At 40.2% G+C, this 26385-nt stretch overlaps 1 protein-coding gene across 3 annotated transcripts in view; it reads left to right on the forward strand.

Moving 5' to 3' along the window:
* FRMPD4 (FERM and PDZ domain containing 4) overlaps positions 1-26385 on the forward strand; it is a gene marked incomplete at both ends in the record, with an annotated part of 417104 nt that overhangs the window by 93276 nt on the left and 297443 nt on the right. For 2 of the 3 annotated variants that reach the window (XM_084305436.1, XM_084305437.1), the window contains one exon: positions 11455-11495. The exons of the other annotated variant lie outside the window; for it this stretch is intronic. In XM_084305436.1, coding sequence (XP_084161562.1) covers positions 11455-11495 — 41 coding nt within the window. Of the gene's footprint in view, positions 1-11454; positions 11496-26385 lie in introns of those variants that run through there. 3 annotated transcript variants of the gene reach the window in all.

Here is a 26385-nt window from a genome sequence, read left to right on the forward strand (position 1 = left end):
GATCATAAACTCTTCAGGCTGGAAATCTAGCAGTCTCTGTAGTCTTTTGACCATATACTTTTTCCATGTCACATAAGTAACAATGTAAGTAATAACCTTAACAAACTTGCCAGAGCTCCTTAGGACCTCTTTCATCTTTCATCTGTATTTAGCTTTCCATTTAAAACTGTACTTCTATTTATGTACGGCAAGATGCTTTGATTTGAATTCTGTGCCAAATCATTCCAGTTTGCCCAGATATGTCAAGACTTCAAATGACTGCAGTCTTACTAATACTGTACACTTTAACTCCTATGCAAACAGGGCCACAATTACTTTAATGCTAAAAAGAAAGAATGAAAATGTGAAGAAAAATATATTGAGTCATACAGAACTGGACCCAAATGGATAAAATGCTACAAAGGTGTAACAACGAGCTAGAAGCTAGATAAGAGTGTAATATTGAACAAGTGCCAGGAGATTCAGGATCTCTTTTTTGTAGGATAGACTATTTCAAACTGTACCGAGGAACAAAAGTACATTTGCTTGTGAGAGTGTGCAACAACAGAGCGATGATTCAACCATGGGAGGTCCTGTAATTGGTATAATGGGTACTTCTCTTGACACAGCTTACAAGATCACAGTCATCTTTTCTCCTTTACTCTTCAGCTGCCTGACTGCCAAATTGCCAAATGGCCTAGGCTTACTTCAGCATAGACACTGACTGAGGAACTTAGGAGCACCACCAGTGTTGGAGAGATGGAGACACATCTCTTCCCCCTCAACCCCCCAAATACTAGTCACACCACAGGTGGGCAGACTTTTCCTAAGGAAAAGCCTGCAGTCAGTCTCTGCAGACTGCATAGGGACCTGGAGGGAACTACAGTAGTAAGGTGACTTTCAGGTAAGTGGAGTTCATTTTTCACAAATAGGTGGCAAACGTTTTAAGCAGGAAGTTGATGTGGGTAGTCGTGACCCCTACTGTGTGATTCTAATTCATCTTCATACTGCAATGGCTTTTTGACAATTCAGCCATTCATCTGGCAGGAACATAAGAGAAATGGGCTCTGGAGAATATCCAGCATTACTGAGTTCACCTGATGGATAACAAGAATAATGCTTCAAATGGATAGTGTATGTTTAAAACAAAAAACAATCTTTTGACATGTTTTCAAACTATGCTAAACCAATTTAATTCTCAGGCAGCGTTAAACCAGATGTCACAATCACTCTCAAAGACATATTTCTTCAGGAAGTCTTAAACTATGGCATTTGGTACGCAAAGTCTGAGGCCAACCTAGCTCAGAACTTCAGGACAGGCTGTGCTGGGCATCTGATTTATTTTTTCCAAGCATGCGTTGTGTTCTTTTTATGAAGATGGACCTCTTGGATGAATGGAAGATTTCTCCTTCCCTTAGGGCTACTGAGAGTTCTCAAAAAGAAAGAAGGCTGCAGGATGGAGTGAGCAAGCAAGTGAGCAGAGGAGGCCTGCAACTCATGCATGGATTGAAGGACTGCAATGGAGACAAGACAGCAGTCCAGCAGGTTTTGGAGGTGAAGAGAAGAATTTCTTGAGGACTAGAGCAGAAAAAGCAGAATTTGTTGCCATTCAGCTAGTTATTCTTACCTGCAAAACACCTTTGACTTGAAAAGGGTGTTCATCTCCCTCTGTAGAAAATGTATTGTTTGTTTTTGTCTTCCTTTTTTTAAAAGCTAGGTGTTTAGATTTTAGTTTTTAATCATTTTCCTTTTTTTTTTTTTTCTTCTCCTTTTTTTCTCTCTCTCTCTCCCCCCCCTCCCCCTCCATGTAAAGGTGTTGGTATTACATTCATCTTAGTAGGCCTCAGTACTTCTACCTCATTTATCACCAAATAAGGATCCCATCACAAATACATGGCTGATTCCTGACTCAGAGTCAGTAGTTTTGGCCCATGTTTAAAAGAAAGATTTTCCAGAAAAACACAAAAATAGGTTGTCCTAATCATAAGTACTTTTCATACAATGATGCACAGCAAATTACATATGCAAAAAGTTGTTGTTGCATGTTAAAAATCTTTTTGAAATCTGCTTTCTCTTGCATGCTTGTTGTCTATACTCACTGATTAATATTTTTAAGTCATTGTCACAGCAGTAAATTATTTTCATTCAGTGTTGGGAACTGAAGAACAAGACTCATTATATAAACTGTGAGTTAGTATCAATCCCTCTGTAGGTTGTAGAAAGATTTGAGGTTGATTGTGAGTATAAGAAAAAAGATACAATAAAAAGATAGTATTTTAAAATATAAAGTAGTATGGTAATTATTAGAAATCCATATTGAAATTGCACAATATTAGATCTGCAAAATTTACCTACCTTACCTACTATATCTTTGAACATTACATAAAACTGGATAAGCAAAATGAGGTTGAGCATTCAAAAAGTTTGAACTGGATGATCCCTAAAAAAAACAGGTTGCTCTCCTGTGTCATAAAGATATCAAATACTACACACTAAAATCAAATTTTTACAACTATGGTCATAATCTGCTTTGCTATTCTGTGGTACAAGAAGCAAATATAGCCCTAGTAGGATACATTATCCAATTTTGAGAAGCACATGGGTTGGGCCCATCAGATCGATTACCAATTAAATTCTGAAGCAAAAGTGGTTTTTAGCTTTTTAAAAGGAATCTTAAAGATTATTTTTTTTTTTTAGGATTTTCTCTTTTAATCCTGTGGGCAAACATCTCATGGATCTGTAGAATTTAAGTGTTTACTCACATAAAGTAACAAAATGCAGACTTGCACAAACAGAACTTTGAGAGAGTTGTCCTGCAAAAAAAATGCTGTTGGCATACCGTAAACATATAGATGAACTAATCTCAACAGAGGAAAACAAGAAGCCATTAATTGGTCAATGTTTATATCTTCTTAAAACCACCTGTAAAGCATTCATTGGATTGATTCAGATCTACAGCCACAGTGTATTTCAGGGAAAATCAAGTGAGCAGCTCCTTTCCCCACCCCCTGCTTCCTTGCAGCCTCCCTACAAGAAAAAAAAAAAAAAAAAAAAAAAAGGAAAAAATCTCATTTAGGTCTGTGTTTCTTGCTGCATGAAGCAGCAAGCGTCTTGGCAGTTGCACTGGTATTTTTCTGGCTGCTAAGCTTCAAATAGCACTGAACCTCAGCCATTTTATAAGGCCGGCAGTGATTTGAAAATACCAATGCCTGTAGTTTACATGGAAAAAGTCCTGATTTATTGGACCCTACTGAAAATCCATTCACCTGTAACTACTGAGACTAAAGAGATAGGGCAGGCAGTGGGAACTTGTGCATTGATGTACGAAAATTTTTCCACCAGCTTTGTGGAAATTGTGCTTTTTTTTTTTTTTTTTTGAAAGAGCTGGGGATAAGTATGTCACTGCTCTTTTCATGAAACAGAATCACTTTTAATTTGTTTTGTTATTACATTTGGATGTAAAATGCTTATCAGTAAAAGATCTGGGTGCACATCACAAAACTTAGATCAGAATTAGGCAACCATTTCTGTGACAACCCCCACGTAGCACCAAAATAGCTACTCTGAAAAGGAGTGATACGAGGCAGATGATTAAATGTCAGTGAATTCTAAAGACTGTTTCTACTAGGGAGCACAAAGAAAGTGATCTTGCATTGTGCTCTAAAATGTCTCTACCCTGTAAGCTGATCGGCACAGACTGATGATTCTTATGGTGTGCATTGGTGCTTTGGCTCTCATTTGACACCAGGTGTGTGTGACCACTCGTGTGATTGATGAGTGTGACCTAGGCTGAAGTGGTTACAGTTGGGGCTTATCGTGTGAATGGCCTTCCCTGGGGAATGCTCTGCAGCTGAACCCCTTGCTTTCAGTTTTGGGACCGGGCGTGCTGCAAAGGGGTAAGGGTAAGGCAGGTCTGAGATAATAGGCGTGGAGACAATGCAGGTCCTTAAATTTTACCCAGACTGGAACTGGTAGCCAAAGGAGGGAATGCAGGTGTGAAACACTCTTGTCAATCTTCTTCTTAATGATCTGGGCAAACAGATTTTGGTTAGCAGAAAAAATGACATAAGTGCCTTCACCTGCAGATTACTCAGCTGTGTCACATGTCACCCACGCTTGCCGACGGGTATTAGAATGCTCATTTTCTCATACCTCCTAACTGAGCTTGTACATTAGGCTTGTACAATGCAGCAAATAGTTTCCTAATTGCATTGTATTTACAAAATACTTCTCATTGGCTGCAGTGCATTTCTCAGAATTGCGCATGCTTTCCTAAGAAACATTTGTGAGCTTTATAGCGTGTTATTGTCCTTTTCAGCTTTGAAGCTCCCACTGGTCTTCCCATATATCCCATTCCTGTGATAATTCTTCTCCAGTATTCATAGCTAAGCCACATAAGGGCACTCAGTTTCTGTTCTAGAAGCACTGCATAGCCTGGACAAAATGAAAATCCTCAATGATTCTTTCCAGTGGTCACTTGAATAATCAGAAATGCCTCAAGCACAGAAGACTCCTTATCATGTTGCTCAGTATGCTGAACAAGTGACTACCTTGCTGTATTTTATTCTGCGGACAGGTTCACAGTCTTTTCTCCTACCCAGAGGAAACAACATTTTTAATGCAAGCCACATAATATGCTTGACTGTACACACCTTGTATACACGCTGCTACACTGAAACCAAACGCTGATCCACAGCCTTTTCTGTTCCTGCTATGGTCAGGGATATCACCTGCAGTGCACAGTAACTCCCCTCAGCTAAGAATAATTATCTATTGCCTGAGACCTCGCATATATATAATGGATTGAGATTTATTAATCCTGCACTTAAGATCAAAAGAAAACATTTTAGTGGCTAAAACATGGTGTGCAAGATCTTTAAAAATATAGGCTGAATATTTCAAAAGTATGTGCTGAAGTTTGGCCCTTTAGGTATCCAGGCAATTCTGTATAAGCTGCTTGGTTTTTAGAAGTAACTGGCAATTTCTTTTTCATTTGTGAATGTTAGTATTACTGACAAGTAGGCCACCTATCTGCAAGTGCCTAAATATGGATTGAGAAAACTAGGCTTTGGCACCCAGACACAAACACTGCGTATGTGAAGTTTCTATTCATTGTGAAAAATTGTGTGGTGTTTTTTTTCCTTTTTTTTTTTTTTTTTTTCTTCTCCTCCTCTCTGAGTGTCTGAGTGTAAATTATTTTGCTCCTATGAAATTGCTTTTTCTCCCTTCAACTCAGATGGTTGCAGATATTTCCCACGGAAACCCACACAGAACAAAAGTTTGCAATATTTATTGAGATTCATGCAAATGTCCTGTACTGGCAGAGAAGGCAACCAAACATTTTGTGGTCATAGACTGACAAGCTGGCAAATTTATAGGCCATAATTGAAATCATGTTATGGTCCTGTGAAAAAATAATCATTAAAAAACATTTCTGATGATTTTAAGCTTCAGACTGCAAACAAAAATAAATGCTTCCCCTCCCCCATTTTTTAATGTGGTTGTCTTTGGTTTGTTTTAATGATGAAACACAAAAGAGAATATCCCTGTGATTTTTGAAACTCAACATATATTTGATCATTTTTGTCACAACTGAATAACATAAGAGATAATGCAAGGAACACTTCACTGATAGTCCTGACTTTTATATTTTAACAGTTTTAAAATGCCAACTTCTATCATCTTCCCTAAAGTTGCCACAATTTTCAGTCTGTACACTATTTTGGTTAAAGTATGAAAAACAGTGTTGGCAGATCTCAGATTTGCCTTGAGACAGGGTGGATTTTACATTTCCCTCAATTTCCCTTTATTGTAAATACTCTTCAAGCATACTCACTTGCACATTTGCATTTCACATTTCTTTTTTCTGATTCATTTTCATATATTTTCTTATGATTTGTGAAATCATATTTATTCAAACAACACTTAAACACACAGTTAACTTGGCAGTTGTTTCAAGTTATATGTTAGACTAAGTGATGTCATGAATAGGGCTGATTTATATGCTTGAGTTAAAGATGTTCCTGAATTGGGCCTTTTGTCAGTGAAAGAACCACTGTAGATGACTCTGTTCTTTCTATATTCTGCTTTGAATATTTCATACATATCCATTATAGAAAAATGATTTTTTTTTTTTTTTAATGAAGACCAGCTTATTTAAAAAGAACTAATGTATTGGTATTATCTTCTTCTGCATTAAAGCAGGAAACATTTCTACCATTATGTTGCCTAAGGTTCCATCCCTTATCTTAATCTCATTTGTGTATGGTAACATCTAAAAACAACTTAATATCAGGTTCGATATGCTGTAAGACTTTTCCATTCATAATAGCAACCAGTAGTTTTTTACTGTCTTTTTAACAAACCTGCTTGCATACATTTGACTATGTATGTCTGGCTTCATCAGAATTGTTGCACCAGTTCTGAAATCTATGCTTATTTTGTTCCATGCAATATAGTATCATTTAGTCTTTTGGATTGATTCATTTCTTAACTGACAAGCAAGAAAATCTTATCTGATCTTATTTAACATTTCTACCACCTCTGATTTAATTTTGCATTTGTATGTGACATGTCATGTCTACCTCAGTAAATTATGTAGCAATGGTGAAAACATTTAGCGCTTAACAGTCTGCATGGGTCAATAAAAAAAAAAATAAAAATAAAAAAATAAAAATAAAAAAGCCTGTTAAAACTCTATTCAATAAAGGTGCCAGAAATGATGTGTAAGAGTTGGGTGTATAGATTCCAGGTGAGCAGAGGGATTTCTTGATAACACATAAATGGGGATGGAGAAAATTTGTAATCATTATGATATTTTTATAGAGACTTGTATACATACAGTAATCACCAGCATAAAGAAATAGATTCAAAAAAAAAAAGGGGGGGGGGGGGAGCGGGGAGGTATGTTTTGAAACTCTGGGGCTGAAAAATGAATGTAATGTTTTAAAATACAAATAGCCCAAAGTACTACAGAACAGAACATGACATAGTCATAAACAGATAACTCTTCAAATACTTCAAATAGCATTCAATAAGCACCAGTCTACAATGCTAAAATGGTATCTTTCTTCAAAGCTTCAGACCATCAGCTATGTATTAACACTCCATTACTTAATGGATTTTATTACCACACTCCTCTAAACATTTATGCCATTTAGATATGAGTAATATCATCAGGCACTGCAGAAAAATCACAGAACCTTCAGCTTTTATCTCAGGAGGTAAAAAAGTCATTGCAACTTGATGAATTAAAATCCATATTGAATATGAAATACAGCACTTTTAAGTATCTTTTTAAGATTTTAAATCATTAAAAAAAAAAAAAAAAAAACAACTTGACTAGCCTTAAATAAAACTACAGAAATGGATTTTTAATTTATATGAGAGGAAAACTTGTGAGACCTCCAGAAGTATTAAAATGCAAACTGGACCTCAGCCATTTCCAGAGATTTCATATTATGTCTTTGGTGTGGGATTCCACCTGGCTTCATTGAAATTATCTAGAAGCAAATTGTAGTCATCCTGTAAGTAATAAACAGCTATTGGTCCAGCTGCAGGGTTGAAAGTTTGTGCAGTGTAGTACCTAGGAAAGTTCAAAGCATATTCTTCCAGTGAATATTCAGTGTCTCTGAAGGAAAAATTAAAAATCCTAAAACCTGTGAACACACAAAAAAATGTTTTCTTTTTTTTTATGTCACTCATAAAGATATTTACATTCCATCTCCATAACAGTTTCCCTAGGACTAAAGCATTTTGGGCATTTAAAAAATATAAGCCTTTAGAGCAGTTTAATTAGTTTTAAAGTATTATTAAGTTAAGGTGCCATAATATTCCTATGTGCATTACATATGTCTGACATTTCCTTTAGAACAAGGAGCATTATAAAATGAGGCAAAGATTCCTTTCTGTATAAATGCATAATACACAAAGCTACCATACTGTAATTAATTAAGGCTTTTACTGGCCCACCATCTACAGTAGGACATCTATGATTACACAAAACATTAGTATTAAGCGCCCCACTTGAATTACTTTGGGCAAAAGTAATAAAAATGTAATAGTACATGGTAACAAAACATCCTCAAAAAGAGATGTTTACTTTCTGTTTTAAAGAAAGCCAGCTAAGAATTCAGCCAGGAATTGATGTCAGATTCCTGGTTTAAGATTGGGAACTTCATGTTCAATTATTGTTTGTTACTGAGATACTAAATACATGTTGTTTTGCTGTCTTTGGCTGTCTGTTCTCATTCAGCATTTACATGTACCTTTGTCACCTTCAAATGTTTTTTATCTCATGTAACTTTCGTCGTCTAGAAGACAGGCCTTTAGTCAGAGATAGGCATCTAGGCTTCCTCTCACTGGAGTTGACAGAGAAAATAAAGCACCTGCACAAGGCAATTTATGTGGCTTTTTCTAAAATGAGATGCTTTGGAGTGATAGCTGCCTGTCCACCACAGAGAGAAGGCATGGCTATGTCAGGTTAGATACCTAAATTTTAGAAGTTTCTAAGAAGAACCCAACAGCAGTAACTAAAAGGTATGAAAGAGCTTGGTCTTGTTGTTAATTAGTTTGTTCCTGTCTAGTTAGCTCATAGTCTTACTGATGTTTCTACAAATGAAGATACAACACTAAAATATGATATCAATGTGTAGATGAAGGCTCCAAAGCCAGTCCAAACTACATACATTGACACGTACTCATGAAATGGAACATCCTTCACCTTGCTTCTTTGGGCAAGCAAATTTTATCTTTTTCTTATGGCTCAGACGTGATTTCATATCCAGCTGCTGTGACACCAGTACCTGAAGAAATATGAGCTGAAGTTCTCACACTCACACCTCAGTCTCCTTCTCCATGCATGGTTCCCACATTTTCCACATAACAGGGCTCCAAAAAGTTACCAGTATTTAGTACAGGAGGAACAAACACGCTTTTTCAGCTTTTCTGCTCATGTCTGCACATCTGGGAATAAGATATCTGTGACACCACTATTAACAGACCCCCAGAATGTTGGCTATTGCGATGCTATCTCCACAACCATTCTGGGATAGATGGACTCTTGCAATAGCTTCTGCCTGGGAAAATAAAAATATAAAAGTAGCTATAACCTTAGCAATACTTCATCTATTTGTTTGGAATGACAAAGAAAGAGATAAAGGCAATTTAATCTTAGCTTTAAATTTTAATGACTTTCTGAAACACACTATCATTTGGGGTATGCACCCTGTGCTTACCATACATATACATGTATCTATAAAGAACAATCTTTTCACCTCTTTGTCTTTGTTTTGCTAGGCTAAGCTCTTTCAGTCTCTTCTCATAAGACAGACTCTTCATTACCTTTAACTCTCTTTTAGCATTCTCCTGCACCTGCTCTCATTTTCCTCAAATACTGTACTTGAAGGAGCTGAGTACAGCATTTCTGATCATATCTTATGCTTTCTGCTTTTCTACATGTCTCTACTGGAAACACTTCAGTCAGTATATTCTAGGACCATATTTGCCTTTTCACCAAAAGGCCTGGAAACTGTAGAAGTTCTAGACTGACTCCTTAGAACCTCTTTCACTTCTGTGGCTCTCACCACTGCTTTAAGACACCTTTATGTGAGGAGCCTCAGAGCGTAAAGTACTCAAGACTGGGACCTTGTTTGATACAGAACATATGTGTTTAATTTTATATATGGTATATCGTTTCATCAGCTTCGCTTAGCTTTGTAGGATCTTGGCCTATCTCCCCAGTCTATAAATAAATAATGACAGTTTTATAAATAAACCAGTTTCTAACCAGCTGAAGCTGTGTTATCTTTGTAACTTTTACCAATCAATAGAGCAATGTGAATGACAGGCACAGGTTCTGCAGTTTTAAAAAATCTGGTATAAAAACAAATAGTTACTTGTGGGAACCACATAAATATTTTGATATATTAGCAGAAAATACTTCATATGGAATTTCAGAATATGCCCAAACCGTTTGTATCTATGGTAGGCTGGCAAGCGTTTTTTAGCTGGTGGCTCAATGTTCTCCCAATGTAAATAGATGATCAATCATTCTTTGTTGTTATTGTTTTAAAGAATAGTTTGAAACTTGATTCACAGTGAGTGTTCGTACTGCCTGTTCTTTTTGCTTTCTTATCAATACAAGTTCTAATATTTAAAAACAGTGCATTGTTTTCATCTGGCTGCTAGAGTCTACTTGTTGAGCTCTGTGATCATTTCTGAAATTCTTGGTTGGTGGGAGAGCGCAGGTGCAAGCCTGCAGAAGAGACGGAAGCTTGGTAGAGGCAGGAAGCAAAGAGTATATCAATCTGTTTAGCAAGCAAGGACAGAAAGCAAAACATTGAAGTGGAGAAAATACATTCCCATGCTGAGAATTGTACTGTAGTACGGAGCCTGCATGAAGATGGATTTGAGTTTCACCAGCCTTCCTGGTCACTGACCAGGAAGCTTATGGATAGCTAACTCCAGTACCCCTTTTGAAGCCTAATGCAGGGCCAAAGTGTAAGTCTCCACTGTTCATGTGTCAGGACATGGGGACCATTTTTCTGTAAGATGTAAGACGAGGAACGCTCCACTATGTTGCTGTGTATCAGCCTGGATGTGCTCCTGGGAGGACTCCATTCCCCCAAATCTCTTTAGGGGCACGGACAGAGGTCACACCCAGGCAGATCAGCGGCCCATGGCTGAGGATCACCCAGAGCTGAGGCTGAAGGCCCGCAGCCCCTTCCCCACCTCACGGGAACGCTGTGACGGCTCTGGGGAGACCACGGGGGCACCGAGGGCTGCCTGCTTTCCCCAGCTGCTGCTCTCGCAGGAGCTCCAGCCTTCCCCCAGGCCCAGGGCGCTTCTCCACGACCTGTGTGGAGCCTTCCCCGGGGTGCCCCCCTCGAGCCCCGAGCCCCTTCCCCTCCGGGGGGCTGCGAGGCCCCGGTGCCCGGCGGTCTCCCTGCGGCCGCCTCCAGCCGGAGCCAGCGGGCGGCGCTCGCCGGGGCCGCCGCCGCAGCGCCCTCCGCTCCCCCACGGGAGGGGGAGACATCGCCGGCGGGAGGAGAAACTCCCCCTTCCACACCCTCCACCTTCCTTCCACCTTGCCTAGCGCCCTCCTCCTGCTCGGGAGAAGCCGCCGAGAGGCGCCGCCGCCTGCCCCTTCGGCGTCCCGCAGCTCGGCGCGGCGGGGACCCAGGGCTGCCGCCGAGAGCCCCGGCACCGTGCCCGTGCCCGGAGTCCCCCCGGGGGGAAAGAGGGGCAAGGCAGGGGAGGGCGGAGGGGGAGGGCTGCCCGCAGATGGATAGCTAGCTCCTGCGAGATGCTGCACGCCCAGCTCCCTGCCGGAGGGGGGTAGCAGCCGCTGCCGCCGCCGGCTGCCGCTTCGGCGAGGGCTGTTGCTGCCGCTGGACGCAACCTTCTCCCGACATGGAGCTGCTGCTGCTGCTGCTGGAGTGAGTGAGCGACGGGCAGAGCTGGCCGGCTGCATGGATGGACGTGTTTAGCTTTGTGAAGATTGGGAAGCTCTCCGGGTAAGGTGCTCGCTGCCCCGGCGGGGCGGGAGGGGCTGGGGGCTGCTCGCCCGGCACCGCCGCTCTCCCCTCGCCTCCCCTCGCGGCGGGGCTCGGGGCTCCTTGCGGCTGCCCGGGCGGGACGGGCTGTCTCCATTTACCCCCTTTTTCCTCCTTTTTCCCCCCGTTCCCAAAAGGCGATGAACGAGGGCGTCCCGCGGCGGGAGGCGTGAGGGGGCGAGCAGAGGGGGGCGGGCTGGGGAGGGAGCGGGGCAGCGCCGGGACCCCCGCATCGGGGCAAGGGGAGAAGCGAGGGGAAGGGTCGTGCCCTGCCCTGCCTTGCCCTGCCCTGCCCTGCCCCTGCTCGGGGTGCCAACTCCTCGCCCCCTGCACCCCCGCCCTCGGACACGCCAGCTCCAGCGGGGGCGATATTTTTGGAAAAGCGGTGAAATCATCGCCCGATGATGAGCGCTGCCCCTCCGGCGCTTCGCACGATGGGTGCTGGGGCGCCGGGGGGGTTGGCGGCTGCTAGCCCTTGCTTGCAAGGCGTCTACCTCTCGTTCCTCGGTTAGGGTATCTAATACGTCTCGAATAAATCTTGCTTTTAACGGCCTCAGAGTTGTGGTCTCTGTCCGCAGACTGTTGCGTTCGCAGCCAGTTGCCAGGCCCGAGGCTGCACAGATGGGTGCAGGAGCACAATAGCCCCCGTCAACACCTTTTCGCCGTAGTTAAATATAACTGGAGGTAGCCCTCCTCAGTAATGGGGGAAGTCACACTTTATCGCAGGGATGCAGCGTGGAATTGCTCAAGCTGCGGGATTTTTGCTGGGTTTTGGTGTGGGTAATCTTCCTAGAGGATTTATCTCTGATGGCAGTAACCAGGAGTGCTCTGAATTCGCATGATTCAGTGGGTAGCACACCATAGTTACCATACCCTCCTCTCTTGGTGGAGTGCAGGCTGAGTGAAGCCGGGTGTTATGCAAAAGGGAGAAAGGCCTCGCCAGGGAAACGCAAAAGGTAGCTTGCTTCAGCGACACTCAGGTTGGGAGCTTGTCACAATGACAGATGGTCTTTAAAAACAACTACTGCGTGGCTGGGAGTCACCGAGTGCCACAGGTGCAAGCGGAGCCTTTAGCCCCCCAAATTCCCACTGTTGCACCTGGCTGTGATTACAGCTCTGCTTGTGGCAATGCCAGTGCAGAACAGCTGCTATCATTCGAGCACATCATCGTCTCATCCCGCTCCAAGTGATCTTACCCGATGTGACGGCTGAAGCAGTAGCGACCCGCTCGGCTCTCCGTGTTCGTGTTCCCAGCTGATACCACTAGAGCAGTAACTACAGTGGAAACTTTAAGGAGAGGGACAATATGTGAGCACAGATAAGAAGGAGGTCATGTAGTATTTGCAGGTAATTGAACTGCTTGACCTCTCCTATTTGTTTGTAAGTGGTGTTTTAAAAAGGCTCCCAGACCTTCAGGTCTCATATTTGTCACACCTGAGTTAGAGTCAAAGGGAGAGAAAGGGATAGGATGCCTGGAAATGTTATTAAGCCAGGTACGTGGCAGTTTTTGTACATTTGTCAGGATTCAGCCTTTGTTGGTGTGTAAAAAGTCTGTAGCTCTCTGCATGCTTGAAGGCATGGATGCTGCCAATGCTGAGGTTTGTGCTTAAGCAAAAGCAGATCACGGCATTTCTCCAGAGGGACCTGAAACTTCTTCCTGAAATGAAATCGCAAGTTTCAAAGCTTGTATCCGGCTTCATGGGATTCAAAGATATGAAGTACTCAGGGATCAAGTTCGCTTGTAGATTGCAGTAAATAATTTCTGTACTGAGCCACTCTTTCGTTTCTAATTTTCTGGTTGTTAAACGACCTAATAGTTTACACAGGACTTTACTTTACTTGCTGTTTCCTAGGTAACAGCTAGGTATCTGTTCCAATTTTACGAGAGCTTCGTGGAGCAGCCAGGCTCCAATGTAAACCCCATTTTTAATCCCTCTATGTGTCCGGCTTGAGAAGCTAGCTGGCCTGAAAATGCCAGCTCTTCCTTGGCTGTTAGAAGGAAGGTCTTTCGGAAAGAAAGCAGTGATACAATAAAATGATTTTTAACTGAGAGTGTGATCTTACAGGCAGATTACCTACAGAAAGCTGGTTCAAACTTGTCTGGTATTGAATATTTTTAAAGACTCTTTTAAGTCTCTTTATTTTTAATTTGCTGTGCATTTACATCTTCTCATTTGAGGCTGCAAGTCAGCTCTAAAGAGTTGTAGCCAGTGGCCTGGATTCCACAGGCAGCAGCAGCACGGCTAAGCTCTGCTATGCACAGCTACTGCAAGGGACGCTCCTTGCAGCTGTCATGTAATTGTAATACGTGTGGGGAGAGTTTAACATTTGCCTTGGTTGCTTCATCTATAAGAGCTCTTACCTAGAATAGGCTTAAGATGGGGAATAAACACTTAGTGCTTATTGGATAGAAAATTTTACATAGTAGTAATTTCTTGTGTTTTAATGATCCATACACTGTTCTTTGTGGTACCCGTGTGTAGGGTCTTTTGGAGAGTGTCTTCTGCAGCTCCTTCAGCAGTCATCCCTAGCTGCTGGCTGAGGGGAGAATATGGGCATAACTTGGAAAAGGGATGTGTGCAGAAGTGGAAGAGGGCAAAACTGGTTTTACAGTGGGTGTAATCTGCAGTGGGCAGTGGCCTATGCCTGCATGCACCTAAGAAGAGTGGGCTTCCCTTGTTATTTCCTTTGTTGGGCTGTCAACTTATATACTGTGTATCAAATAGAGATGCTTCATGGTGAAGTTTCCATTGATTTCTGAAGACTGGAGATATCCATCTTATATTGAAAAGAAAAAAAGATATTGTTTAGAAACACTGATTGCACTTTCATTGATATATCCTCTCTTCTATCTCCTTTTTTGAAAATTCACTGTTCGAGTAAACAGTTGGGAATGATTGTTTTGGTATAGATTTGGTGGGGTCATTCCAGAGAAAAATAATGACATCCTTTTCTAATGAATGTCGAAGCGTAGGAAATGATTCCAAAGCCTTGTTTAATGGATCGGTACTCCCATGTGCAGCTGTACAAGTCAGGTGAACATTTTTTAGTGTGGGCTGCATAAATATGTCTGGTGTGGTAGTGTCTGTAATTTGGAAGGGAGGATTAGTAGGATAGATAAAGCACACGTAAAAATTGCCAGATTAGGATGGATCAGTATTCACTCAGTGCCTGGTATTCTCTCATAATTGCTTTTAGCAGCTGCTGGGGGAATGAGTAGAAAGAGAACAAGTATGGAGTGGTGATTACTTAGTGCAGGTATTGGCAGTGGAGGAATGCTGCTGTGTCCAGTGTGAAAGGGAACATTTTCAGATCTGGTACACCTGGGCAAAGGGCACAGTGTCGACTATCTAGTCTGTGCCGGACAGGTGAACCATGAAAGAATAGGTCAGAACAGTGAACAGGCATTGGCAAGAGTTTAAGCCTGCACTCATGGAATGTATTTTTAGTTAGAAAATCAGTTTATTGGGAATACATCTTTTCATGATGTCTATAGAGGTCAGTTCTGTTTCAGATCTTTGATAACAAGACATAAAAACTTCCATACATCTATCTGGATACCACAGGCATGAGTGGTGGTAATGACCCTCCAGATCCGGGACAAATAGCTTCCTTTTGGCTCTCCAGATCTGGGATGCCATTGGCCCCCCCACCAAAGGGCTGCAGTACGGGTAAGAAAGTAGGCATCTGCTCTACCTTGTTGTAGCTGTTAAAAGAATAATAAGAATAATAAATGTAGAATTAACCTCATATAACAAACAGGAATGGATCAGCAAGACTTGAATCTGTTATAAACAGCAATGCTAATTTGTGCTATGTGGTAGGTAAATTTAGCATACCTGGATCTCTTTCTCTGTCTAAGTTTTGTGTTACTATTCGCATTGCTGAGTTGTTTAAGTTTATTAGATAAAAACTGACTGCGAATAGGCATCTCTCTGCCGTGTCCCATGGGATCAGTTTTAAAAAAAAACCAACAAAACAAAAACAACAACAAAGCAGTCCTATAACCCTGCAAGATCTTCTTTTCAGAGAGCACCCAAATGCTGCTTCTTTCCTGTGGTTATGCTGTGCCCGAGGCTGTGTATCTCAGTGAGGTGGGGACCTCTTACAAAGACCTTTTTTGTTGGGGTGGCTAAATTTCACATTATCATCTTTTGTGCTTGTCTTTCTGTAGCTGGACATCTCTAATTGGGTAGATTTACTTGCTACCTGCTCAGACAGTTGTGCTTTTAGGTTCTTACTGCTTATAAAAGTGAAACACGTCTAAACAGACTAAAAGTCTTACGCTTTATGTCTAGCCTTTTTGTAGCCTTTGTAGCCCTGCACTCATCTCCTGTTCTCTGCAGGTACTGTCTTTAGCTGTCTTACCAACCTGGGGTGAAAGGTCCACTCCTAGGTCTGTCTTAAAATCTAAGAAATTGGAAGCTGTATTTAGAGGCTCTGAATGCCGGGCCTTGCTTTTATGAGGAACAAGGTTGCTTGGCTTCATGCTCTAGCTGTTTGTAAATGGCCAAGCACACATACATCTTCCAGATTTAAGGTTCCAAGATTATCCTGTCTGTCTGTTGTTTGAAAATTTTTAAAGCAATCTGAGAAGATTTTGTCATGCTTATTTATCTTTTCTATAGTTTGTCAGAATAACAGATTTCTTTACCTGTGATTTTCCTCATTGTGTTTTTAAGTTTGCTGTGGTATTTATAAAAATACCTTAATGAAAACACGATTAAAAGTGTACTTAGGTTACTGAAGTGATTTTTATGTACAATTTTTGGACTACTTTTTATTGGTACTCTTTGGAATGACAATATCATGGCTTGTAAGTTATTTTCAGTACTTACAAAAGAATGTGTCAGTAAGAAAGCCTATGATTATCTTTTTTTTATGCTCAAAGGAGGTAATTTAATTCTAGAAAGGATTTTATTATACTGGATGATAATTCGAATAACCACAAATTTATTTCACCTTTCTTGAGAGGACTGTGTTACATTTAGTGAAATATTTGTCTATTCACATTAATATAGCAGCTTTACCTTATATTTTATAATTTGTCTGTTTTGTTAGCTGACACACATAATAAAGATACGTGCTTTAGTGCCTGTAATGTCAGTAATATTCCATGTCATAACAGCTTTAGCAGTTTAGAGATTTATTAAAAACACTCCTTACATTATGAACCGCTGTAAACTTGTCAAGTGGCCAGTGAATGATGATGCAACTCTTCTAAATATGTATGTTCTCTAAATACTGTTTGCCTAGATACAGTGCTTAAAAGATGTAACCAGAAACAACCTCATCTCTTGAAGCATTTGAGAAAGGAGGGAAAAAAAAAAAAACACACAAAAAACACCCTCCACAAGTAATGTTTTCTTCTTTCCGTAATAATTACTGAAGAGGATGGAATGAGAGCTTAGAAATTAAGTGCTCTGATTTAAGAACAATCACTGCATTTGCAGATTTGGTATAGTACTTCATTTTTGGGAAGATCAGTCTTCTATATGCTGCTTTTTTCTTTTTTTCTTTTTTTTTTTAATATATTTTTTTTGGAGAGATTCATTCTGTGGTGTCAATTCCTTAGTGACATGGATGAATCAAGAATCTGGGTTTAGTTTCTTTTATAATTGTAACCAGTACCAGTGTTTCTGTATGTGTGCCTTTAAGTCGATCTGATCAGTTATATTCTCATATAGTTTGAGAAGTTATATAGAAAAGCTTGATTTCCCTCAGCATTTCCAGGTACCAGGAAGGGCCTGAGGTGTTCTGTTTTCTTTAATTTTATTTTTTTAGAAGCCTACTTATCTTGTTGTCAGTCTGAAGGATTCATATGGGAAATTTCAGTTAAATTGAAAAATATCCCTTAACCATTAAAGAAATGCAAAATGAGGGTATGCTTCCATATTTTATAACATTCTAGGTCATTATGGAAGTGCACCAAGCTGTTTGTAGAAAATACAAACCGTGACCTGAAATAATGAGTAGATAATACATGCTGTCATTTCTGCTGGTGATGTGGCAGAGGAGGGGTATTTTACTGATGGTGACAGCGTTTTCAGGTTATATCGGTACATCACAACTTAGTATCTGACTGATGTGATGAAGTAAAGTTATGTTGCAACTAACATCACTTACAAAATGAGCCATTGTCTGGGAAGAATCTTCAACTTGCTGGAGAGAAATAATGCAAAAAACAATCGTGAAGAAGGGAAAAGTGTTTTCCAGAGTCATGCATGAGTAGATCTGTTAAACAAGGAGAAACCATTCAGGTACATGAAATTACTCATTTTCGTGAGCATTTGTACATACCCCGTTTGAATCTAGTGTAGGATGGAAACCTTTGGTGCTGATAAGGTATCAAAGTTTAAATATTGTAGGGGCATACCTTCAATAGGAAAGGACTTGTGATTATACCAAATTGTACTTTAAGCTGCTTTTTGTAATCATGGATGATTGTTATTAAAGTCTTCTGAAGTACCTTGAAGACATTTTTGATCTCAAAGACTACAGTTTTTGAACGTATGTTATATGAAGACTTTAAGAGTCTGTGAGCCTCCGTTTCTGATGATTATTCCATTGACTTGAAATGAAGTAAATAACGGTACCAAAAACATAAATTTCAGTAACTAATTGCATGTTCAAACCTAGTGAAACCAACACTGCCTGAAATCTACATATGTGTGAAAGTACTTTGGAACTAGAGAAGTAAAGTATTCTGGGACTTGAAAGTCACTCCTACCTAAATCAGGACCTGGTTTTTAGAAATCGCTACAAGTATTCCTTTAGTGTGGAGAAACTTCCTTTAGTAGATCAATTATTGGATATAATATGTCCAATATATATTCAGTATGTATTGATTATTGGTTGGTAACTGGGGTTGGAAATAAATGATCTTTAAGGTTCCTTCAAATCCAATGCCATTCTGTGAAACACAGAAAATTATTTTCATGGGTTTTAATAAACAATAAACAAGAAATTCAGGAAAAAGAATTCTGAATGAAGTATAACTGAAGAATTAGCATGGGCACAGTGGAAGGTTATGCAGGGGTCCATCCTCTTAATCTTTTGCTGGTGATTTGAAATAGGAGAGGGATGTGATAAAAAGCTGATGAATATATTCTAAGAAAAGTCCCTTGTGAGATTTATTGCTTGGACAAAAATAACTTCCCTTGATGGTAAGAAAAATGGTTGCTGATTGACTTGGGTATTTTCAGAACTTTTTAAGACTTGATGGCTTTATATGAAATACTTGCTTTTCTTTTTTCAGTTATATTATAATAAAAGAATGGTTGGGGGGGACAAAATGCAAACTTTTTTTCATTTTAATTATTATGAAGTTAGTAAGGGGAACTGCCAGGTATTAGCTTTTAGCGTAGAAAGTTTGAGGAAGGTTCTGTTAAAATGTGGATATCTTGCAGGATTTTGGCAATCATGAGTAAAAAGGAGATTTATTCTGAGAATAAATAAAAGTTCATGAAGAAAGGGAATGTTTGACTGTATGCTAGAGTCAGGTTTTGACAGTGAATCCTTTTCTGGTTTGGTTGTCAATTGAGTTGTTTTTTTTTTTTGGGTTCTGATTGAAAGTTTTGAAACTTAAAGAGAAAGTGACTTGGCAGACTGGACTGTATTAGGAATTTTCTTTAGAAAAGATACCAATAAATACAGAAAGTATTTGTGTGAATTGATGAAAACTACTTAGTCATTAGCAATCAGAGAGGCCAAGCAAACGTTGTTTCTATTCTTCAGAATTTTTTGGGGTATGTACTTATGTACTTTTTGTGTTGGTGAGTTTTTTTTTTTTTTTTTTTTGTTTTTTGTTTTTTTTGGTGGAGGGTCAAAGATGGGGACTGGGCTGGGAGGAAAAGACTTCTTGAAAATAGCTTTGTTTTCCTTTACGCTAGTCCATTGCATTATTCACAGCATGCTCCTAGTAGGAATGCAATGTAAAAAAAAAGTTCGTTAAATTTTTGAAGTACTGTTTGTACCCTCTTTACGAAAAAGATTTTCTGGCTGTTTTGAGTGATTAATTTTTTTATTGTTCAGATGAACTCTCAGCCTACCTAATGTAACTGTTTACACATTTATATATAATAGTCTCCCAACATTATGCAGCCCATAAGCGTTTGCTTACCTTGCTTATAGATTTTTCAGTTTCACTGTTTGTTTTTAATCTTGAATTTGTGATTATATTACTCTGGATTTGGCAGTACTCATATTTTAGAGAGCAAAGTGCCCATTATTCTGAGGCAGCAAATGTTACAAGAAGTGCTAGCAGTTGCATGAACAAGGTGGAACAAACTAGGCACCTGTTACAAGTCTGAGGTGTGTTTATTTCGTTTGACTGAAATGGAGTGAATTTGACTGAAATGGAGCAGTAGAGAACTGAGGGAGATATCTGGAAATGACATGTATCTATGAAGATTGTTCGGTCAGGGTGTTTCATATTATCCTGAACCATGGCACTTACTTGGGTTGCTCTGAGTTAGGCTATCACTGGCTTGATATTCTTGAGCCAGGAGAGAGTGGAGGTAACAGTTGCACAGAAGAGCCTGCCCAAGTGGTGCTAATGCTCAAGGTTTCCTTTCCGTTTGTGTTAGTTCTTTATTCCACAAAAGAGATATTAGGAGTACCTTTACCACCTTGCCTACCCTACGAAGAAGTGGGCTGCTTGTCCAACAGTGCAGTATGGAGCAGGTTGTGGAGCTTCAGTAGTTCAGACCTTCAGAAAAGACAAGCATCACTTGTTTAGACAGCGTGATGTGACTAAGCGAGTCAAAGTGCAGCTTACATATTCAGCTAGAAATGATCAACAGTTGCACACAGTTTTTTGGACCAAGTTTACATTACTGTTCAAAGTTTTTTTTTTTGTTTGTTTGTTTTTAGTTGTTGAGAACCTTAGATGATCTTAACCAAAATATTATTTATTTATTTTCCTGGAGGAAAGTGGCAGACAATTTTCTCATGAAGTTGGCTATCTGCCTAGGCTTTCAGCTTGCATAATGTATTGTATGCTGCCTGTCACATTTACAAGGGGCACATTTTTCTCTGCCAAGGCATAGGGTCAAGAGCAACACAGAGCTGCACATGGGGAATGTTCTGTGCTTGATGATTCTGCTTTAAGGGTAGGGTGAATAAGGGATACAGCATGTCATAGGGGAGACATGGCACAGAAAGGAAGAAGAAATTAGAGAAACAAAGTTAATGAATGTTACATTGAATGAGGGCTTATTTGTCATGAGTGAATTGAGTTAATTGTTCAAGACCAGCTGATCTTTATGTGGAGATGAACGTGCATTGTTGTCTAGGTAGGAATTTGTTTGCTTTATAATGCTGGTTGAAATAATTGGTTATGTGTGTTATAATCTGTGTGACTGCTAATGGGGGGGAAAAAAAAGGAAGAATCCTCTCCAGCATTACAACAGAAAACATTTTTTTATTGTTGTTGTAAGTTTCTTCTTGGATCCCTTTCCTTCTCCAAGAGGGATCTGTGGTAACTAAATGGCTCACCCCCTGAAATAAGGAGACAGTCCCTGTTTCCCTGTGCATTGGCTGCCTTTGGAGATGCTGTGACCAGGAAGGTGCTCTTTCTCAGGGTGAGGTTCATCCCCTGCACTCGAGGTTTGGTGGGTACAATGACTATTTTTCCCCAAATAGAGATAACTTGATTGCAAAATTTATAGTAATTGGGGAATGTGTTTTACTGTGGCTTTAAAACAAAAAACATCAGAAAATAAAAAAAAAATCCCATCAAAATGAGAAAGCATATTTTTTCATTGATATAGCAAGGAATTAGGAGTGGGCTTTGGCAGTCTCAAGCCCTGGAAGGGTGTTCTTTTGTCATATGGTCAACCTGATCTAACAGCTGATGCCAGGAGGCCTCACCAGACTGCGGGGGTTGATCTCTCCTTTCTTCTGCTTTTTTGCTTTCTCCTATCTTATTCCCTATAGCTCTTTGCATGTATCCTACACCATGGTGAGCTACTTCAGAGACTAAAACCAGTAGAAAACTGTTTTTGGTATGTTTCTTCTTCTGCTGGTGTAGATACCTAAGCTGGCCTGGCAGAAGCAGTTGGAGGACGTGGTGTCAGGCAGCAAGATGGCAGGAGAGGAAGGAAAACTGGGCTTTGGGCTTCTGATGAGCTCTGTTATATAGAGATTCTCTATTGTGAGACGTGTGAGATGGTGGTGGGAGCTGGTGCGGGAGGTTGTGGAGATGAAGACCACCACTGAGTGGCCTGCAGGAGCATGGGAGGAGCATGGAGAGGCAGGGAGGCTGGGAGACACTCAAGTGAGGGATCCCTGAGGAGATGGAGGTGTCCCGGAGAAGATGGTGGGATGTGGAGAGGCTGCTGCAGCCCCTCTGAAGCTCAGCAGGTGTTTCCTAGCTTCTCTGGCTTCCGTCTCTCGACTGGCTGCTGCCTTTGGAGCCTGTTCTGTTGCCTTCGGGTAGCGTGGCTCTGCCTGGGCACCTGTGGCACCAGGTGCTGGGCTCCAAGTGCTGCCTTCATGCACCTTACACATCTCCTGTCCCAGGGCTTCCACCCCTGCTCTGGTTCTGTGCAGGCTGAGGAAACTGGCTTCCCTGCAGTGTGAACTGTTTTAAAAAGCACATTTCTCTTCATATCTTTACTTTATTAGGCAGGAGGGCAGAGCAGCTGTTCAAGGGATTAATTCACATATTTCTGGTAGAAGATGAACTGTCCAGGACAATTTAGAGACATGTTGTTTATTCTATTTTATTTTATAACTAATGAGCCTGTATTTGTTCATGGCAGTAAGCTTGTGGTCGTATCCTTTTCATGTACGTGTTTTCCAGGTTCTGGAAGCTGTCTAAAGAGATAAAAGGTTTCTTTTCAAATGCTCTGTTTCTGAACTCAGGACATTTCACAGAAGCTAGCGTAGTGTGCCTATGCTGCTTCTGAAACCACAAAAAATAATTGAAGAGGATTAGTGGCTTGTTTTTCAAATGCTCTTCATTTCTGAGCTAGAAATTGAAGCTTTATAGGTGCGTTAATTAGCCTGAATTTTTAATTCTACTTCGAAAACTGTGGTTTTCTTTCTTTCTTTTTTTTTCTTTTTTTTTTTTAACACAAGAATAAACTCCAAGGAGCTCCCATACAGCAATTTTTCAGTTTATTCTATATCTTCTGTCATTCCTTATACATATATGGCATTTCAGCAGCCCTTTCAGTGTCTATCGCTTCCATACTTTGTGATGTTTACCTGTCAAGTCTTACACTGAAGGAGTTGAAAGTGTGGATTAGAAGGTGGTGGTTATGGAAACCTAAAAAGATGTATGCGAAGAACTGCTCAAAACCCAGAACAAACAAAAAAAGCCTCACAAGTTATTCCATAAAAAAAAAATAAAATAAAGAACTAATTGATTTCTTTTTGCTTGTTTATTTTCAAATTCTATAAAAATGTAGCATGTCATGGTAAATATTGGTAGGATGTACAGTTGAAAGTATTGTGATCTGGTTGTTTTCTAGATTAACTTTATCTGGATGACTAACATTTAGTATGTCTTAGAGAAGACTGCTTTATAAGCAACTGTTGGAATACAAACATTAGAATGAATGCAAGCCTGCTTTGCTTTAGTTGACATGTTTGGTCCAAAGACTTCTAAATTCTTTCTTTTTCATGTTAATGTTCTGTTGACAGATGCCAAATATCTCGCATATTTGTTTACTGAACACAAACTTTTTTTTTCCAAAGCAAAACAGTAAGTTTGTTATTCTTTTCTTCAGATGTATTTAGCCGGCATTAAGGTATTGTGACAGGCCTCACAATATCCCATCTCAGGGGTATTCTGCAGTGGAAATGGGAGTGTGGAAAGTTGGTGGATTCTGTGCTGCTGCTGTTTCTGTACTTGCCCTAGTGGGTCAAAGTTGGCTGTTCTGTCAGGGTGTTCTTCCTAGCTGCACTGGTAGATGTTTAATACATACAAGAGTAGCCTGCTATGTGAAGGGTAATGGAGGAACTTTCACTTTTCCAGAACTCAATGCAAGCTTCATCCTCTAATCTCAACAAAAGTACTTTGTATTAATGGCAAAATACACAGCTGTTGATCTGCTTTTGGTTTTGTCTTCTGGAGCTCAGCCCGACCTCACAGTGTTCTTGTGGCCTTGAAGCGAAGCGTCAAGTACATGCTTGTGTAAGTGTTCTCCTTTCATTTATGTTCATTAGCCTTTAAAGTTAGTGTTCATCCTGTTTTCTCATGTTACATTCTGCTTCCCAGAAAGAGAATTTCTGTTTTCATGTTAAATGTTTAAAATGCTTCTTTCGTAGGACAAGATAAAGCAGCATTAGTTTAATTTTTCAAATGTTTTGTAGTTCGGTACTGCTATGAGCAGCATTCTAGTTAGAAGACACGATACCTATCTTACTGTGCATTATCTCAAAATGGCTGAAATTGATTATAGCTGCATAAAATATTATTGGATCAACATGCATTTACCAAGCTGTAACGGTTAACCAGTGACAGCAACTGACCGACCTTTATTCTCTCTAGTATTCAATGTATTCTTTTTCCAACTCTAAATGTGGTGGCAAGCAGAAAGCAGTTTGTCTCTGAATTTCTTGGGTATGGTTTGCTGCTTTATATCCCCCTCCCCAGTTAGTTTTCCACTCAAGCAGCTTTCTTGTGCTAGATCCCCCTTTCATTATGAGGACTTGATGCTGACTCACAAATCAGGATTGCTTGGCAGTACTGGAAGGGGCCTTTGCATGTGTGAGGGAGTGCTTTGACCACAAAAAGACACATTTTGCACCAGATTTTTTGAGATTACGTACTTTAGAATCTTTTCATGGGAGGGAATCAGGTAGTTTGTGCTTTCCTTTATTTATACCAGTGTTCAGGAAAAGGCAATTATGAACACTGGATGGTTTTACTGTTGCTTCTACCTTTAGTATTTAGTGACAGAAGGGCTTAAAGTTTGTGTAGCGTAACATGAAATGTTGTGGAAACTTCACTGTTGTTTTCGTGTGATCTTCAGAAAAGTAAGGACAGCACTAGCTACTTTGTATTTCAAGTATGGCCATTGGATTCCCTCTTCACTTGCTCTTTTTTGACTTTGTGGACAATGATTTAAGCTCTTACAATTAAATTGTGATAATTGTGATTTGTTTATTTCCCCCCCCCCCCCCCCCACCAAACTGTACGAACATTGCACAAGCCAAATAACGCCTGTGTACAGTGTTTTGCTTTGTTTTTTTTTTTTTTTTTTTTTTGTTTTTTTTTTTGTTTTTAATTATTATTATTACTTAATTCACTAAGGAAATAATAGTGTAGCTTGAATCCAAACTGAAACTTTCTTTTCAGTCAGGACTGTTGTTCTGGTTTCACCCAGTAGGACCTGCATGTCCCAGATACCCATTCTTTTTGTGTAGACAACCATGCCTGGCCCCAGGTACACAGAGTGGAAGCAGGCAAGCACCTGGGGCACAGGCCTGCAGTAGCTGCAGATGTGTTTAGCACCTGCTGCCAGGTTGGTTGAGGGAGCGAAGGCTGCTGCATAGTTTAACCTGTGCTGATGGAGCGCTACTGAAAGTGCCTGTTCTCAGCCTTGGCAGACTTTTCAGCTGGGATGTAAAATTTGCATTACATTCGCAGATGACATGATCCGCTCTCCAAATTGGCAAGCTCAGTCCAACCACTGATTTGAATAATTTGCTGAATAATGAGTGTTAATAATGGCAATGGAGTTGAGTGTGGAGTTGCAGGGGTGTGTAAATGTACCAATGCACACGTATGCTCACTTGGCTTATTGTATATCTCCTGTAAAACATATAGCAAAAACTTTAAAATGGAAGTCATTTGAGGGGCAGTGATCTTTTCATTCTCAAGTTAGACTTTCTTAAATGATGCCTGTTATGTTGATGGTAATGGTTTCACAGTAGCACAAAACTTCATCTCTGTTGTAAGGTTTGGTGTATGGTGACCTAACATCTTTTGACATTTATCAGCACATACAGAAAACACAAATACTAAGACAGTGGTCAACTGAACGGAAACCTTACTTATGCAGTGACCCAGCACTGACCCTTCCTGGGCTTGCTTTTGAGATCAGATCATGGAATTCTTTTCAACTTGGTAAACAATTGGAATTGTTCTTCCAAAGGAAGCAACTAGTTCTGAACCTAGTTGTGCATTCTTGTCATTTTCTGCTTACGAGGAGGAAAAAAAAACAATGGAAGCCAATTTTTTATTTTCCTCTTAGAAGGAACTGTGTGCTTGTCATCTGATTATCTGTAAACTAATGAATGCAGACTTTTGAATGATAATGCCAAATCACAAGCTAGTTTTGAAAATCAAGGCCACCTTTAGTGTTACCTTATAACAGTTGGGTGTTGGATCTTATTAAAGAATTTTCCAAAGGACATATTATCCGTATGTGGAATTATCTTAAAACATGCTGTTCTAGTGCATAATTACAAATACTAATACACACTAAAACTAAAAAGTACTTTTTGCCTCTTGGTTTTAAAACTGTCCGCTTTCCTCTGTCCTGCATCCCTATAGTGATCCTGATTGATTGCAGTGGCACTTGGTGGTGACAGGAGAGTGGATCACCTGCAGTCTGCTCGGCTTGCTTCTGGATTTAGCCAAGAGTCTGCTCCCTTGGATGGGAATTGCATAAACATTGTTGATTGCTTTTTTCTTTTTTCCCCCTTTTTTTCCTCCGCTTTCATCTTAAGCGGGTCAGAAAGCTGGAGAAATGCTTCTGCTGCATGATGTGTCTGTTAGTAATTTGGAAGGAATACTTTAAACTGTTCATGCATGTTGCTGGGTTATAGCTTCTTAACTGTCTGCAGAAAAAACAACTTGTATTTTGCTGAATGTGGAAAAACCTGTTAGCGT

This window comes from Netta rufina (assembly GCF_964035555.1).
Source record: "Netta rufina genome assembly, chromosome: 1".
Lineage (NCBI taxonomy): Eukaryota > Metazoa > Chordata > Aves > Anseriformes > Anatidae > Netta > Netta rufina.